We start from the raw sequence: 17,752 nt of genomic DNA, 5'->3' as shown, positions 1-17,752 counted from the left end.
GTTGTAACACTTTGATATTCTTTGTTTTCCTATATTTACAATCCCCAAGTAAAATTACTTTTATTTGTTTGTTTATTTTTGACTGTACCGTGTGGCTTGTGGGATCCTAGTTCCCCGACCAGGGATCAAACCCAGTTCCCCTGCAGTGGAAGCACAGAGTCCCAACCCCTGGACCTCCAGGGAAGTCCCCATTTCTATATGTTTAATGAAAATAACTCGACTTACTTGTCTCTCTTCTCTCATATAACTTATCCCCCATATTTTTACCCATGGTACTTGATCCACTAGTAAAGACACTGAAGCAGTGACTTCATTGGAAAGAGAATTTTAAGAGATTTTAGGCCCTTGTAGAGAGAGTCTGGTGCAGTTACTTCCCTCCATGGGTGAGCACCAGAGGTGTCATGTTCCTTATCCAAGAGCAGACAGACAGCCAGTCAGTGATAAAGCTGGAATCTATGGGTTGTGAATTCTGTTCACAGAGCTCTTTCACTTAACCATGTTGCTCACTTGAGTGGGTGGGGAGTGCCAAAAGATTTCCCTTTGAAACAAAAAAGAAATGATTTAATCCTTTCAAAAATATAATTGGGAAATAAGCTACCACAATGTACTGTTTAATCCAGTGAATCCATTTTGAAACATTTGTTCTCAAGAAGTCATCTATAAGACACACCTGCAAGCCATCCCAGCAGATCAAGTCAGGCCCACCAGTCTAAAATCTCTTAAAATTCTGTCTTTCCAATGAACTCACCACCTATTTTTGTGCAGTCTGCAAACTGAGAATGGTTTTAACCTTTTTCAATGGTTAGAAAACAAATCAAAAGAGTGATATTTTATGACATATGAAAACTTTATGAAATGCAGACATCAGTGTTCATAAATAAAATTTTATTGGAACACAGCTACATTTATTTGTTTATTGCTACTTTAAAGCTACAATGTCAAAGTTGAAGAGTTGCAACAAAGACCATATGGCCTGCAGAGCCTAATGTATTTACTGATCTGAGCCTTTTCAGAAAAAGTCTGCTGACCCCTGATGTAAAAAGAGGAAAAACTATGTGCATGAAAACATTTGTTGAAGCATTTTTTAGTTAGAATAAAAAACAAAAAACATGAAAATGTCAGGCCAACAGTATGGTTATTTAAATTGTAATTTAATAATTATAAATTATTTGTTATTTGACCATTAAAGTTATAATTCTAAAAACTATATAACCAGCATAAAAAATCTTATTCCTTGAGAGATTTAAAAGGAAAAAATAATTCCTGATGACTCCTTTGTGTAAACAGAGGTAAAGACTAAAAATAATTTTCAAAATTAATCATGGCTATAGGTGACTCAGCTGGTAAAGAACCCATCTGCCAATGCAGGAGACCCAGGTTCAATCCCTGGGTTGGGACGATCCCTTGGAGAAAGGAATGGCCACCCACTCAAGTATTCTTGCCTGGAGAATCGCATGGACAAAGGAGCTTGGTGGGCTACAGTCCATGGGGTTGCAAAGAGTTGGACACGACTGAATGACTGAACAACGACAAATAGTACCATAAATAATTTATAGTCATCAGTGGTTTTTCCCAACATTTCTGTAGTATTATTTTCTGTTTTAATGAGAAATGAAAACCTCACAATTTTTCTTATCCATCGTCTTCTGAGAATATGATATTTTAATATCATATTAAATTTTACATGGGCTTCCCTGATAGCTCAGATGGTAAAGCGTCTGCCTACAATGCAGGAGACCCAGGTTCCATCCCTGGGTCAGGAAGATCCCCTGGAGAAGGAAACAGCAACCCATTCCAGTATTGATGCCTGGAAAATCTCATGGACCGAGGAGCCTGGTGGGCTACAATCCATGCAGTTACAAAAAGTCGGACACGACTGAGCAACTTCACTTCACTTCATAATATTAGTAGTTATTATTACTTAATATTACTTAATAAATAAGTTATTATTACTTAATATTCTGTACAATATTAGTAGTTACAATATTTGTGCTATCATTAGTCAAGGAACTCTAGAATGGTAGGTTGGGAGGGACCTTAATTTTCTCTAGTTTAGTGCTTAAGTATTATAGTTGAGGGATTGATATTGAAGTTAAAAAATATAGTAGTTTTTATTCTCTCAAAACTTAAGATTTTGTCAGTAAATGCATTAACTTTAATGAATAAAATGGCAGTACATAACTGCTTAAAAAAGCAGATGCTTTCCCCTCTTAAGTCAAATTCAGCTTAATTTAAATGAACAATTTAAATTCACAATCTGATCCCAACCCCCCGTCTCATACGTATTTTCCAGTCCTCCTGTACATTAAATACTCACTTCTAACAGGACTGATTTTTTCTTTCGCCGGTGACCTCCAAAGGTACCTTGTATATCCATCTGTTCTTTAGCATTCTTGGTCTCTGACTCTCATTTGGTGCTTAGTCAAGGTTGCTTTATATTGTTCAGTGGGTATATTAATTTCCTATTGCTACTGTGACAAATTACCAGACCTGGTGGTTCAAAACAGTACAAATTTATCATCTTACAGTTTTGGAAATCAGAAGTCTAAAATGTGTTTTCCTACACTACAGTCAATGCATGTGTCCACAAGGGCTGCATTCAGTCTGGAGTCTCCAAGGGAGAACTCCTTTCCTTGGCAAGCTTCTAGAGAACTCCTTTCCTTGGCAAGCATTCCTAGCCTTGTGGTCCCTAACTCCACCTTCAAACCTGGCAGTGTAGCATCTTGAAGTCTTTCTCTGACTGACTTTCCTGCCTCATTCCTTTAAAGATCCTTTGATTACATGGGACTCACTTGATTAATCTCCCAATCTCATGTTTCTTAATTACATCTGAAAAGTCTCTTAGCTATGTAAAGTAACATATTCACAGATTTTAGAAATTAGGATGTAGACATTTTTGGAGGACTATTCTGCCTACCACAGTGTGTGTTTTTTATTTTGTTTTATAAGATATGAGTATTATTTTTTTCTTTGCAGTAGTAATAATATATGCTTATTGTAGATCATTTAGAAAATGTAATAAAACAAAGCAAAGAAAAAGTCCAGTCACCCAAAGACAGCATTTTCGTGTGTGTCCTTTCTTTTTCATACATTTATGTGTAATAATTTTGTTCAAAAGTAATTTCTTAAATTGTGTATTCATTTTGCATATAATGTTAGTGGAACTGTAAACTAACTTTGGCATATATATTTCCATAGTCCCTGATGCCTAATGTAGTTAGTATGCTTCAGTACACATTTGTCATTTGATATAAGTAGATGTTGAGAAATTGATGGGTGTTCTGAAATAATAAACTTTACATTGAGGAATTGACTTAAGCATTATGATAAACTAACCTTCTCTCTGTAGGTTTTATTTGATTCTTGAATGTATCTCTTGATAAACTTGGTAGATTTTCCCTCTTATTTCTACCCATCAATAATCCTCAGACTATTGCTTATTTAACAGTTCAAACCAATTCATGCATTTCATTTCCTTTCAGCCTTTGAGATGGCACCATGCATACTAATGACTCCCATGCACTTGTTGAGAAAGAGCTTTCCTGGGGCACAGGCTGCCCACTGCAGTGATGTGATGTCCAGGAAGCCTGCCACCTCTGACTCACCTCATAGGAGGTGCTCAGAAAAACACAAGGAAAACAAATATCTGGGAAATGGAAAGGAGATACAACTCTTTATAGAAAGAGACAGTTTTCTACTAAACATTTTAAAATATTGTGTACATACTACAGTTGTTCTAGGATTAATTTTCATGTCTTTTGTGATGATTCATGTCTCCTAGTTTTAGAGGTTTGCTGGACATGGTGCTTTCAGACTACACTTCCTACAATACTCAACTACAGAACTGTATTCATTAGGGTGTGGGGTGGGGGGGAGGAAAGGAGTCATTTGTGACATTATCAGGTGGTTTTAGTTTAAAGGAACAAGTTTTAAATCGTTTCACTATTTAAGTGTCCTGAGGACAGAATAATCTACAGACAGTAGAACTCATGGTTGGTATCATCCAGAAGTGGTTTTGTTTTACATCAGTACTCCTGTATTGTGTTCAAATTCCTTCATCTTTCCCTTGCCCCCCCTTCCTTCCTTCCTTCTCCCTCTTTTTCTTTCATTATTTTCTTTCTTTCTCTCCTCCTCTCCCTTTCTCCTTCCATTCCTTTCTTCCTTTTAAAAATCAGTATAGGTATAAATAATGTTATATAGTATACTTATTTAATCTCTTGTTTAAAAATAACTAGGGGAGTATGTTGCTTTTTTATTTTTCCAAGTTGAACTAAAGTTGGAAATTTAGTTTGCAAGTTCTTTCTTTTCTTCCAGTATGATTGAGATATAACTGACATAAAGCACTATAGAAGTTTAAGGTGTACAGCATAATAAATTGACTTACATCATAAAATGATTACCATAATAAGTGGTAATGTTTAGTGAGTATGCATCATTTCATATAGGTACAAAGTTAAAGAAGTAGAAAAAGAATTTTTGTGTGTGATGAAAACTCTTAGGATTTACTTTCTAAACACCTTTGTTATGTAACATACTGGAGCATTAATTATACTTATGTCGTAATTACATTCCTAATACTTATTTATCTTATAACTGGAAATTTGTACCTTTTGACCAACCTCATCCAATTTTCCCCTTCCTGGCTTCCCTGCCTCTGGTAACCACAAATCCATTTTCTTTTTCTATGAGTTTGTTTGTTTGTTTGGTTGGTTGGTTTAAACCATTTATTGCCTAGTACAATGCTTTTTTTTTTTTAATTTTATTTTTTAACTTTACAATATTGTATTGGTTTTGCCATATATCAAAATGAATCTGCCACAGGTATACATGTGTTCCCCATCCTGAACCCTCCTCCCTCCTCCCTCCCCATACCATCCCTCTGGGTCGTCCCAGTGCACCAGCCCCAAGCATATCCAGTATTGTGCATGGAACCTGGACTGGCGATTCATTTCACATATGATAATATACATGTTTCAATGCCATTCTCCCAAATCATCCCACCCTTGCCGTCTCGCACAGAGTCCAAAAGACTGTTCTATACATCAGTGTCCTTTTGCTGTCTCGTATACAGGGTTATTGTTACCATCTTTCTAAATTCCATATATATGCGTTAGTATACTGTATTGGTGTTTTTCTTTCTGGCTTACTTCACTGTGTATAATAGGCTCCAGTTTCATCCACCTCATTAGAACTGATTCAAATGTATTCTTTGTAATGGCTGAGTAATACTCCATTGTGTATATGTACCACAGCTGTCTTATCCATTCATCTGCTTATGGACATCTAGGTTGCTTCCATGTCCTGGCTATTATAAACAGTGCTGCGATGAACATTGGGGTACACGTGTCTCTTTCCCTTCTGGTTTCCTCAGTGTGTATGCCCAGCAGTGGGATTGCTGGATCATAAGGCAGTTCTATTTCCAGTCTTTTAAGGAATCTCCACACTGTTCTCCATAGTGGCTGTACTAGTTTGCATTCCCACCAACAGTGTAAGAGGGTTCCCTTTTCTCCACACCCTCTCCAGCATTTATTGCTTGTAGACTTTTGGATCGCAGCCATTCTGACTGGCATGATATGGTACCTCATAGTGGTTTTGATTTGCATTTCTCTGATAATGAGTGATGTTGAGCATCTTTTCATGTGTTTGTTAGCCCTCTGTATGTCTTCTTTGGAGAAATGTCTATTTAGTTCTTTGGCCCATTTTTTGATTGGGTCATTTATTTTTCTGGAATTGAGCTGTAGGAGTTGCTTATATATTTTTGAGATTAGTTGTTTGTCTGTTGTTTCATTTGCTATTATTTTCTCCCATTCAACCTGCCTGACTTCAGGCTCTACTGCAAAGCCACAGTCATCAAGACAGTATGGTACTGGCACAAAGACAGAAATATAGATCAATGGAACAAAATGGAAAGCCCAGAGATAAATACACGCACATATGGACACCTTATCTTTGACAAAGGAGGCAAGAATATACAATGGATTAAAGACAATCTCTTTAACAAGTGGTGCTGGGAAAACTGGTCAACCACTTGTAAAAGAATGAAACTAGAGCACTTTCTAACACCATACACAAAAATAAACTCAAAATGGATTAAAGATCTAAACATAAGTCCAGAAACTATAAAACTCCTAGAGGAGAACATAGGCAAAACACTCTCCGACATACATCACAGCAGGATCCTCTATGACCCACCTCCCAGAATATTGGAAATAAAAGCAAAAATAAACAAATGGGACCTAATTAAACTTAAAAGCTTCTGCACAAGAAAGGAAACCATAAGCAAGGTGAAAAGACAGCCTTCAGAATGGGAGAAAATATTTGTTTTGTAAGTGTAAATGACCTACAGCACTGTGTTGGTTCCTATTATATAGCATAGTGATTTGATATTTCTGTACATCTCAAAATTCTCAACTTTTAAGAAAAGTTATGAGGTTGCTCAAAGTGCTATAATAGTGAACCATCATGTCAGACTTGGTGGCCAAACCCAATGCCATTCTCAACTGAATGGCATTTCTTGAGCATCTAAACCTAGGCAGGTCATTGCAGGCTCTCACAGGGCTGGCCTAAGAAACTCCTGCTCACTCTGCACTTTGCCCCTTTCCCGTATGACAGCATATCAAGGAAACCAAGGAACGAAGGCAGAGAGAGGAAGGGAGAACAGCAGTGGGCAAAGTAATGTCAGTTTCACCTGTTCCCCAGCCCTCATTCGCAAAGGTCATCATGAAGAGGAGCAAGGGACACCTACACACAGTAGTGGGTTGCTTTAAAGGAAAGGAACTTGAGTTTAGGAAGCCTAAATCTTTTATAAAGAACAATTATTAATAATAAGACACTGAGGGAGAAGTTATCCTTATTATTCCGTACTTTTGCTCTGGAGGGAGACACTATTTCATCCAAAACTGTTCTCTGTACAATCTTGAAAAGATAATTCAGAACAAAGACTTTCAGTTCCTTGGCTTGTAAGATACAGAAAAGCATGAAAGGTCAATAGAGAGTTGTCTGACAACACTGTTTTATCTATATGCCTGTTTGTTTTGTCTTCTCCAAAGAATATTAAGCTCCATATGTATGGAGATTTTTGTCTGTTTTGTTCATTCTCTATCTGCAGTGCCTACAACAGTGCCTGGCATACAATAAGTGTTTGTTGGATGAATTAATGAATGGTTGTAATTATTTAATGTATATCCTATCAGTAAGAATGATGAGAAAAAATAACCTTGTTATGTGTATTGCAGTTCACTGGTGTTTAGATATTACCTTCATGTTTTGGGAGTAAATTTCCAAATTTAACACTGATCTTTATTTTATTAAAACCACTTGATTTGATAATATACACATTTAAGGGAAAGCCATGGAAAAGGATATTTTAACTGAAACATGCTGTAGATTTTATTGTGGTTGGGGGCTTTTGAAACAAAATGCTGTGTGTAGACAAAGATCAGTAATAACAGTGAATACCCAGCATTTTGAGTTTGGATGTACCACATGGATTTAATTAAAATTTCAGCTGAATTTTTTTACTGTGTGGGTCTAAGTGTTTAGATTCAATTTTGTTAAGTGTAATACTTGCTTAATGCTACAAATTTTCCATTTGTCCCTTGGATTGATATAATTCTCCCAATTGTAGAAAAAAATAAGAATATTCATCTCTTTAAACATTCATAAGTTATATTTAGTTATGGTGCAGTGTTGTGCTGCATTATAGTTTAAGAGTGGGGTGGCAGATTAGCTCTGCCACTAAAGAGTTTTATAATCTTGAGCAAGTCCCTGAATGTCTGCACCACATTTTGTACTGCACTTGGAAGGTCAGATTAGATACTTTTTAATGTTCCAACTCCAGATCTTTTTCAGTTTTGGATACTCGCACAACTGTCTTTCATTGTGGTCATGTTTTCAGGTGATGTCCTCGTTGCTGTGAACGACGTAGAGGTGACCTCTGAGAACATAGAGAGAGTTCTGTCTTGCATTCCTGGACCTATGCAGGTGGGCGTTCTTTTTCTGTGTTTTGTGATGAAATAGGTGTGTCTTGTGCTATTTTCTTTTTATAAAATTCTGAGAAGAGTCATGTATAATGGGTGAGTTATACACTAGAATACTTTAAAATTTTTAGCTCTCAACATTTTTAGCTTTTGGAAATAGTTCTAAAAGGAAAGAGAAATATCTGTAAGAACAATACTAAAAACATACATAATAACCAACTTGCCATTGTAAGTACCATACATATTGATGAAAATCCAGTTTCTCGAGAAGTCATTTTTAACCAGTCATGGAATTTTCTATTCTGACTTATTAAAATCATAATTTCTATAAAGTTTTTAAAAATGTGGTTTAGTTTTGTTTAAACACTATACTCTTTTCTTGATTTTTACGTTATCTAGTTTAGCCTTACTCCTAAGCTTTTGTTTAGCCACATAATGAATTATTTTTCATTCCTTGTAAGGTAAAAATAAATTTTTTCCATAATATGTTATTTTGATACTCTAAGCATTGACATTTTGTATTATAGATGACATTTTTAGGTCATTAGATGTATTTTTAAGATGCCGTACCTCCTATTCAAGAATGTTCTACTCTTGTTAGCATGGGGAATTGGCTTTCTCTCTTTAGAGGGGTAGGAAGGATGATATGCTTTAGAAAGGTTAGCGTATCCATCAGGCAGTAAAAGAAGGAAGCAGTTTTTAGATTTATGGGAATGAAGAACAGAATGCCTAATAAATCAGAATCATACCTGCATGTGATTGAGACTGTGAGGTAACAGGACTCATTACAAAGTTTCTTGTTTTCTAAGAAGTAAAATTTTGTTGTATTCACTTCCTTCTCAAAATACACACACATGCGTGTGCACACATACTTTGAACATACACATACACACACGCACACAGATGCTCTGTAAACTAAGCTGTCTTTGGAAATGCAAAATGAAAGTGCTGGAATAACTATGATAGCCAGTGACCAGCCATGCCTAGGAGTGGTTAGACAGATGATGCTGTTTGAAATGAAAAAAAGAATCTGGCAGACACCAGGCATGGAGAAGGAAATAGTAACCCACTCCAGTATTCTTGCCTGGAGAATCCCATGGACAGAGGATCCTGGAGGACTACAGTCCACGGGGTCACAAAGAATCGGACATGACTGAGTGACTAAGCACAGCAGACATAGTGCTGGAGCAGAGTGTGCTGGTATCCCCTTTAGTTGCTAGATGTGGAGAGGAACAAGGGTGGGCCAGGGGTACCAGAGCACCTCACTGGGCTCAGACAGGAGCTACTTACCGGTCAGTAATGAAAAATCACAGGATCTTAAAGCCTGACACAGCGTCATCCAAGTAAAGTGGCTGCATGTGAGCCCCGAATGAGGGCTCCTCCTTTCTTGCCTGTGTCACTTGCAGGCGTCCGGACAGTACTGCCAGAGTTCAGCCACATCTGTTCTGCCTTCACAAAAAGTTATGTTTCCAGTGGAGTCACATTATTCTTACAGTTAATTAATACACAGCATTTGCAAATTTGGCCATGCACAGTTGGCAGAAAAAGGAAGAGAAAGAAATAATGATTTAAATATTTTGGACCAATTTCACCCACCATTTCCATGTCCTTGTTAAGCATGAAATAGGAGTTGTATATCTGCTGCTGCCCAGTTTGCCATTACAACTGCATTAAATGTTCTGTGTTTAAACATACGTTTATATATATAAACCGTGTATATATATTTATATATTTTTTTACAACATTATTCTTAAGTGCCAATTCTTATATCTTGTCCCCAAATGAGGAAACAGCAGTCCTCACTTCAGCTGTGCATATACTAAAATTGGAATGATACAGAGACAATTAGTATGGCCCCTACACAATGATGACATGCAAGTTCAGGGAAGTGTTCCTTATTATTTGAATATCCAGTATGGTCAATAAATAAATAGAATTAAAAATTAAAAAACAAAATGAGGAAACAGCAAAGATGGACGAAACACTGTTGTGGGTCAGAATGATCATATTGAGAGAGTATGTTGAACTCCAGCACGGCCTTGCCTGCCTATTGTAATTTCAAGGGGATTTTGCCTGTATACAGCCTGAGAATTGGGAAGGGAACTAGAGTTTGTAGGGTGCCAGGAAGTATGTTGGTGCTTTGCTAATAGCATTCCCTTTGATAATTTCATTTGTTCCTCCATAACAGTCTGTATTAATCTCCTGTTTTACACATGAGAGAAAAAGACTCTAGGAGAGAATTAATGATTTGTCCAAGATTACAGAATTAATAACTCAAAGAACTGGAGCCAAAACTGACTCCACAGCATGATGCTCCGATTGCACGCACAGCCTGGTGCGTCTTTGTGTCTGTATGCCCTTGTTCTTGCCACACCTAACTGCAGTGGACTTGTCTCAGAAAAAGCTGTTCTACCTAGTTTGTACCTATGGCATTTAAAACGGTGATTCAGGCAGTAAGAGAAGAGGAATGCTGATTTATAAAGATACCTTGAAAAGTGAAAGTGAAAGTCACTCAGTCGTGTACAACTCTTTGTAATGCTGTGGATAGTCCATGGAATTCTCCAGGCCAGAATACCGGAGTGGGTAGCCTTTCCCTTCTCCAGGGAATCTCCAGGCTCCTCAGTCCTTCTCCAGGGATTCTCCAAGGCAAAAATACTGGAATGGGTTGCTATGTCCTCCTCCAGGATATCTTCCCAACCCAGGGATCGAACCCAGGTCTCCCACACTGTAGGCGGATTCTTTACCAGCTGAGCCACCAAGGAAGCCCAAAGAATACCTTAGGAGACTTTATTTTAATTTTGGAAATAACCAACAGTAGCATGTTAAGCTTATACTCAGGGTATAAAAATAGCCTGAAATGCTTCTCATCATCCAGCAGAAGATGCCCCGGGAGAGAATGTAATGTGGCAGAAAGGTCACTGAGGAGAAGGAGGGCAGATCTCTATTTAAACCTCGCTCTGAGCAATTTTCAAAAGTCTTCTGGGTTTCACTTTCCTCATCTATAATCAGAGGGCATTTGTGAGAATAAATCTCTGAGCCCTCTTCCACCTCTACAGTTCTGTATTTGAATTTTAAATAAGTTCTGCTATAAATAGATTCAGAATACCAGCATGAAGTCCAACAGCAAAGCCTGGACACTAGGTGAAGCACAGGGAGACCAAATCATTTCTCTTAAAGCTAGGTTTTGACATTCTGCAAAACAGCTACCTTTGATTCTTCAAAAATGTTAATGTCATGAAAGAAAAAAAGGCTAGAGAATTGTTTTAGATTAAGATAGACTAAGCTAACATACAACTAAATGCAGCAACTCTTCCTTTTTTGATCCTCTAATGCAATTGGGAATAGCTTTATTGGGACATTTGGGGAAATTTGAATATGATCTTTGTTAGAGAAGAGTATTGTGTGTCATATCCCTAAATGTCATAATTATTTTTGGTCTTGTAGCCTTAGGAGATACGTACTAAGGTACTTAGCAGTGAAGTATTAAAGTAGCTGCAAGTAGTTCTCAAGTAGTTCAGGCAAAATTATTTTTTTTAATAGAAAGAAGGTGAGGATATAAGAAGAGGTGGGTAAGACAGGGGAGAAAGGAGGGAGGAAGCAAGTGTGGCAAAATGTGTTAAGAAAAAAATGGCTGTAACTGAGTGAGGGGACGGAGAAGGCAATGGCAGCCCACTGCAGTACTCTTGCCTGGAAAATCCCATGGATGGAGGAGCCTGGTAGGCTGCAGTCCATGGGGTCGCTGAGTCAGACATGACTGAGCGACTTCACTTTCACTTTTCACTTTCATGTACCGGAGAAGGAAATGGCAACCCACTCCAGTGTTCTTGCCTGGAGAATCCCAGGGACGGGGGAGCCTGGTGGGCTGCCATCTATGGGGTTGCACAGAGTCGGACACGACTGACCTGACTTAGCAGCAGCAGAGTGAGGGGAATGTATGGGTGATCATCGTACACTTCTTGCAACTTTCTGTAGGTTTAAATTTTTTTAAATAAAAAGTTGTAGGTTTAAAAAAAATGTTTCAGAAATTCAAAATGACAAGAACGAAGGTGCCAGTACTCTTCTAATGACTGATTTGTGTGATCTTGATCTGTTGCCACATCTCTGTGTACTCATTCATTCAACCAGCAAGTGATCATGCAGGTAGAACACCATCCCCCCACCCCCTGGCTTCGTCAGGGAATTTGGGTCCAAACATTGCAGTTTTCACTTCCATGCATTGGAGAAGGAAATGGCAACCTACTCCAGTGTTCTTGCCTGGAGAATCCCAGGGACGGGGGAGCCTGGTGGGAGGCCGTCTATGGGGTTGCACAGAGTTGGACACGACTGAAGTGACTTAGCAGCAGCAGCAGCAGCAGCATTGCAGTTGACCAGGACTGATTGCGTAAGTACCGGGCCATTGCTGGTTTTCCTGAAACTTTGGAGGAATCCAACCCCTTTTCTGGAAGACCAGCCTGTAGAACATTACTTCTTAGGCCTATGAGAGGAAAAAAGGCTTCTTAAAGGAGATGATACTTGAGTAGAATATTTTGACTTTTATTATTTCCTTGTTACACAAAAGTGGTGCTCATATATATTGTGGAAAGATTAGGAAGTAGACAGACACATTTTTTTTAAAGTATTTGTAAATGTTTTTTCTCTCAGAACCCAGAAAGTAACTAGTCAATGTCAGTATTTTAAAGAAGATGGCTGATGTGATCAGATTTGCATTTAGGAATATATCCCTCTGGATGGGACTGGAGATTGGGAAACCAGGTGCTCAGCTTTATGATAGTCCAGAAGAGAGGGGGTTATGGTCTGGGCAAAGGCCTTGGCTGTGGATACGGAGGAGAAGAAGCAGGTGAGAGGTGAAGTAGGTGAGAGGTAAAGTATGCGGAAGTAAAGAGGACAGTACACTCTGCAGGAGATAATGGAGTCCACGGTGCCTTCCAGTTTTTCTCTTGAGTAGTCCCGTGATATTGTCCAAAAGAGGAGGATCAGAGAGAATTTGCTGAGCCAAGTGGACTCAATTCCTTCAGACTTTTGACTAAGGACTATTCAGAGCATCTGCCAGACAAAGGAGAAAGGATCAGACACATGGAGAGCAGCGAAGACGTTGTGAGAGAGAGACGCGGACGATGAGGCAGAAGTGAGCCTGGAGTCTGGCTGTGCAGTCCCGCGTGTGGAGAGGCTGGCATGGCAGGCAGCTAATGGGGAAGGGAGCGTTGGCTGGTTTGTTTGGCAGAGGCCAAAGTAACATTGCTTGTTATACGATGTGGAAAGGAGAGGATAATTAAAGCAGCAAGGTTTTGGAAGTGGTGAGTTATAGAGTGCATGTCCTTGGACTTGAGAATAAGGTACAGCATCCCCTGAAGGTGTCGGGGGGTGGAGGGAAGGGAGGAGGAAAGAAAGGCTTGGTAAATTGCACAAATAAGAAAACCTTTTGAGAGAGACAGGAGATGATGAAACTGGTCACAGTTTAATGTCCGTGGAGGAACAATAGAATACCTTTTCTTTAGGAAGCTTCACATAAACTCAACCGAAGAAAACCCTTTTTAAAATGAGAAGTTTCATATAAACTCAAGACAAAACTTTTCTATAAGAAGGTTGATATAAACTATCTTATATTAGATGTTACTCAATAAAAGTTTTTTTTTCCTATAAAACATATGATATCCTTAATATTTACGTATGTCAACCCCTTTTAAAAAATAGTGCTTAACTTTTAATTTGGTTATCTGTCTCACCCTTTTATGGTTTTATCAAAGCAACCAGATTCCCTGACATTTATAGCTACTTAGCATGTATGCTTTTCAAAATATCTTGCTAAAGTGTAATTATCTTTGCATTATGGAGCCGGCTTTACTTACATCAGAAGAATAGTGGCTAAAGTAGTTCCTTAAAGAATGTTAACGGGTGGTTCTGTGGTGTGTGTCTTCTTTGAGTTTTTCTCATAGTGAGGAGAAAACTTGTTTTCAAGTGTGTGTCTCTTCACCAGCATAACATACCAGTCTTAAATTTTAGGTTGTTGTAGCTGTCTAAAGTAGAATTGGTAAATTTTTATAAATCTACCAGCTAATTTCCTTTGGTCATACCCTATCTTTTGACCTCTCCACCCCTGAGAATCTGAGCTGGAGAAGATGCCCCTCCTGTTCACAAGTCCATTTCTTTCTCTGAGCACCTCTCACAGAGAGACGCTCCATCAGACCCAGCCCGCCTCTGTGACGCCTGCTCCCTGAGGTTGTCACTCATCCCCTGCTTGCTACAGTCAGATTTCTCACCCTCCATTTCACTCATATGACCAGCTCCACCCTAGAGCCCAGTGCTGGGGACAGTCTTCACAGCTACCCTCTCTAAGGGTACAAAGTCTGCACTAGAGATTTCCCCAAATTCTAAAGATTTCTCACATTTCCAAGGAACACCACCAAAGACTACCATATATTTTCTTTTGGACATTCCTAAATCCTTATTCTCAGATAAAAGAACACCCTAAGTAACAAGCCATTTTTGCTTCATCAGGTCCTCATTCAAGGATTTAATATATTTATGCTTCTGCATGCTCAGTTGCTCAGTCGTGTCTGACTCTTTGCAAGCCCATGGACTGTAGCCCTCCAGACTCCTAAGTCCATTGAATTATCCAGGCAAGAATACTGGAGTGGGTTGCCATTTTCTTCTCCAATATTTATGCTTATTTTTATATTTTTATTTATATATACATATATTGAGCATTACGTACTAGAACAGATGCCACCCTCAGAACATAAGTCTTTCAGGCCATGTATTGGTTCCATATCGCTTGTTTGGATCAAAACCACACCAAATATTCTTTTTCGCATCTTTCTAAGGTCATTTCTGAAACAGTGTCTCTTCAGCTTTTCTTCACCTCATCCTTCTTATCCTTATATTAATTTTTCAGATAACTCTTGAGTGTTCCTATATAGGATCTCTAACTTGTTTATATTTTTGTTTAGCTTACTTAATATTCCAACACCTCCCCCACTGCCCAGTTATACTAGTGTTCTACTACCTTTGGGTTTTTTTGGCCATACAGCATGCAGATCTTAATTCCCCAGCCGGGGATTGAACCTGCATACCCCCTGCAGTGGAAGCATGGAGTCTTAACCACTAGACTACCAGGGAAGTCCCTAGCCTTTCTAGATACAGTGTTCTAATACCAAGGGCACATTTTTCAGCATCAAGTTTATAGAACACATTGCAGTTAGTAAGGGTTGATCTTTTCCATTTGGAATATTAAATGTTTTATAACATGAACATTTGGCCTCAGAAAAATTTCATGAGGAACTTCTCCCTTCCTACTGTCTAGCCATGACTTGGTTCATCTTAACTCTGAATATATGCATATTGATGAATTTAGACCTTATGTCCCTTTTCTGCTTGTTAGTAAAATAAATCTGAAACTTATTTTAGAAAGGATGTTTATTTAACTAAATTCACTGTAGGTGTGTGTGTGTGTTAGTCACTCAGTCGTGTCTGACTCTCTGAGACCCCATGGACTGTAGCCTGCCAGGTTCCTCTGTCTATGGAAATTTCCAGGCAAGAATACTGGAGTGGATTTCCATTTCCTTCTCCCGCATTGCAGGCAGACGCTTTACTGTCTGAACCACCTTAGGTAGACAAAGATAACTCAGCGCCCCTGAAATATCAGACAGCTACAGATAAGCAAAATTGAATGCAACCATAGTCACTCTTTGCCAACCAAAAAAGAAAGATATCTAGATAGTTTTTCTTTTGGAAAGTTTTATTCATCGGGTAGATTTATTTCACAGTATAATACTAACAATAGATAGGCTGATGGGATTATGAATTTTTTTAAATAATATGCTTATATTTTTATGAGAATATATATATTTAAGACTCATTTTTTAAAATGACAGTGATATATTAGTATTTATCATATATTTAAAGTTGGCCTTGAAAACAGTACCTCTTTTAATAAGTTATTAAAAATAGGGATAATTACTGCCTTGATAGTAATTTTTAAATGTTTCCTCTCAAAATACAACTTACTGCATATAAACAATTTTATCTGCTTTTAAATATTGAAGAGATTTCTTTTACCCCCAGTTTATTGAGGTTTGATTGACAAATAAAAATTGTATCTGTTTAGATTGTACAGTGTGATGATTTAATATACATATATCATCCAGACTTCTGTATTCTTGGTCAAGCATGAATTTATTTTTTTATTTTTAAAATTTAATTTTAAAAAGTCATTGCACTTTAATGTCTAAATTTAAAATTATATAGATTGTTATGATTAGAATGTCCTGACTTATCTGTATTCTGATAAGATTTTAAACATTAAGAATATTTTGTGCCTATGTAGCTTGTGATGATGTCCTTGCTACACAAAATTAACTATATTTAGTGACGACTTCTTTTAGTCAAGATACACTGGTGCTTCTTCAAGATAAGCAAGTTGTCTTTGGCCAGCTGGCATTTAGACACATATCTCCTTTTTCAAGGAAAGGTAATTGAGAAGTGGAAGCTACCTTTCAACGACTGGAAAATGGCCACATTCTGGACTCTTACCAATCTTATTTGACATCAAGCCATGAAATTAAACTATCTTTATAAGATAGATAATCTTCTTAGGGCCACAGTTCAAGATCCAGCATGTTGATAAGTTTTTGTTCTTGTTAGCCTTTATTTTAAAGGACCACAAAGAATATCTAAGAGAAGAATATTTGAATATCACCATTTGAAAGGAGAGCTAATTTTGGTTGTATGAGGTTGCTTTTAATCCTGAATCTCTTCCTGCCAGTTTCCGCAGATGAGTCAGTGCTATTAGTATTTGTAATGTAGTGTTACTCTTTATTACACTGTCAGCTTATACTAACTTTTGTTTTCCCGTGGCATATCTTGTATTTGTTGTCAATATTTCGAATACAATGTGTGTGTGTTAGTCGCTCAGTCCCACTCTTTGTGACCCCATGGACTGTAGTCCATCAGGCTCCTCTGTCCATGGGATTCTCCAGGTAAGAACACTGGAGTGGTTTGCCATTTCCTCCTCAAGGGTATCTTCCTGACCCAGGGATCTAACCCACGTCTTTTATCCTCCTCCATTGGCAAGCAGGTTTTTTACCACTAGCACCATCTGGGAAGTCCCTAAAATACAATGACTATGTTTAAATTAATGAACTTAGGTACAGAGATTTATATGTTCTTACTCAATAAATGTTTGTAATAATATGTACCAGCCATTGTCCTAGGAGCTGGAGATACAAATAAAAATAGAATACACAATTCCTGCCGTCAAGGAGCCCATACTCTACAGTGATTTTTTTATGCATACTGGAGTGAATGTGCATGTACAGAGTCTTCTTTGTGAAAACCACTGCTGATTTTCCCTTGTTATAAAATCAATACATTTTAATTTTTTAAAGGTGAAACTGACATTCGAAAATGCATATGCTATGAAAAAGGAAACAACTCAACCAAGACAGAAAAAGGCACAGTTGAACACAAGTGATCTAGTCAAACTTCTGTGGGGAGAAGAGGTAGAAGGTATCCAGCAGAATATTCTAAACACTCCTCACATCGTTATGTACCTCACGCTACAGCTTGACTCGGAAACATCAAAGGAAGAGGTGAGTGTCTTTTCAAAAGTGCAAAGGGAAAAAGTAAGGACAAGGACGTTTTTGTAGACTTCCAAATGTATGGTAAGTTTCCTCAGCCATTCTGTGTCTTGTGTTTCTGGTATCTCTCTTCCACACAGCAGTCTTCACATTGACAAGCTCAGTGAGCCCATTTATAGAGATTACTAAAATATTTGA

At 38.0% G+C, this 17,752-nt stretch overlaps 1 protein-coding gene and 1 non-coding gene across 5 annotated transcripts in view; both read left to right on the top strand.

Moving 5' to 3' along the window:
• Positions 1 to 17,752, top strand: part of INTU (inturned planar cell polarity protein) — a 92,023-nt gene that overhangs the window by 27,699 nt on the left and 46,572 nt on the right. For all 4 annotated transcript variants that reach the window (XM_070769141.1, XM_070769137.1, XM_070769140.1 and 1 more), the window contains exons 3-4: positions 7,898 to 7,983; positions 17,363 to 17,566. In XM_070769141.1, the coding sequence (XP_070625242.1) occupies positions 7,898 to 7,983; positions 17,363 to 17,566 (290 nt within the window). The remainder of the gene's footprint in view (positions 1 to 7,897; positions 7,984 to 17,362; positions 17,567 to 17,752) is intronic.
• Positions 9,777 to 9,882, top strand: LOC139176895 (U6 spliceosomal RNA). The gene has a single exon (XR_011561364.1). It is a non-coding gene; the product is annotated as a U6 spliceosomal RNA (small nuclear RNA).

Source organism: Bos indicus, chromosome 17, assembly GCF_029378745.1.
Source record: "Bos indicus isolate NIAB-ARS_2022 breed Sahiwal x Tharparkar chromosome 17, NIAB-ARS_B.indTharparkar_mat_pri_1.0, whole genome shotgun sequence".
Classification (NCBI taxonomy): domain Eukaryota; kingdom Metazoa; phylum Chordata; class Mammalia; order Artiodactyla; family Bovidae; genus Bos; species Bos indicus.
Note: the sequence above shows the minus strand (reverse complement) of the source record. Positions and strands in the feature narration are given on the sequence as shown.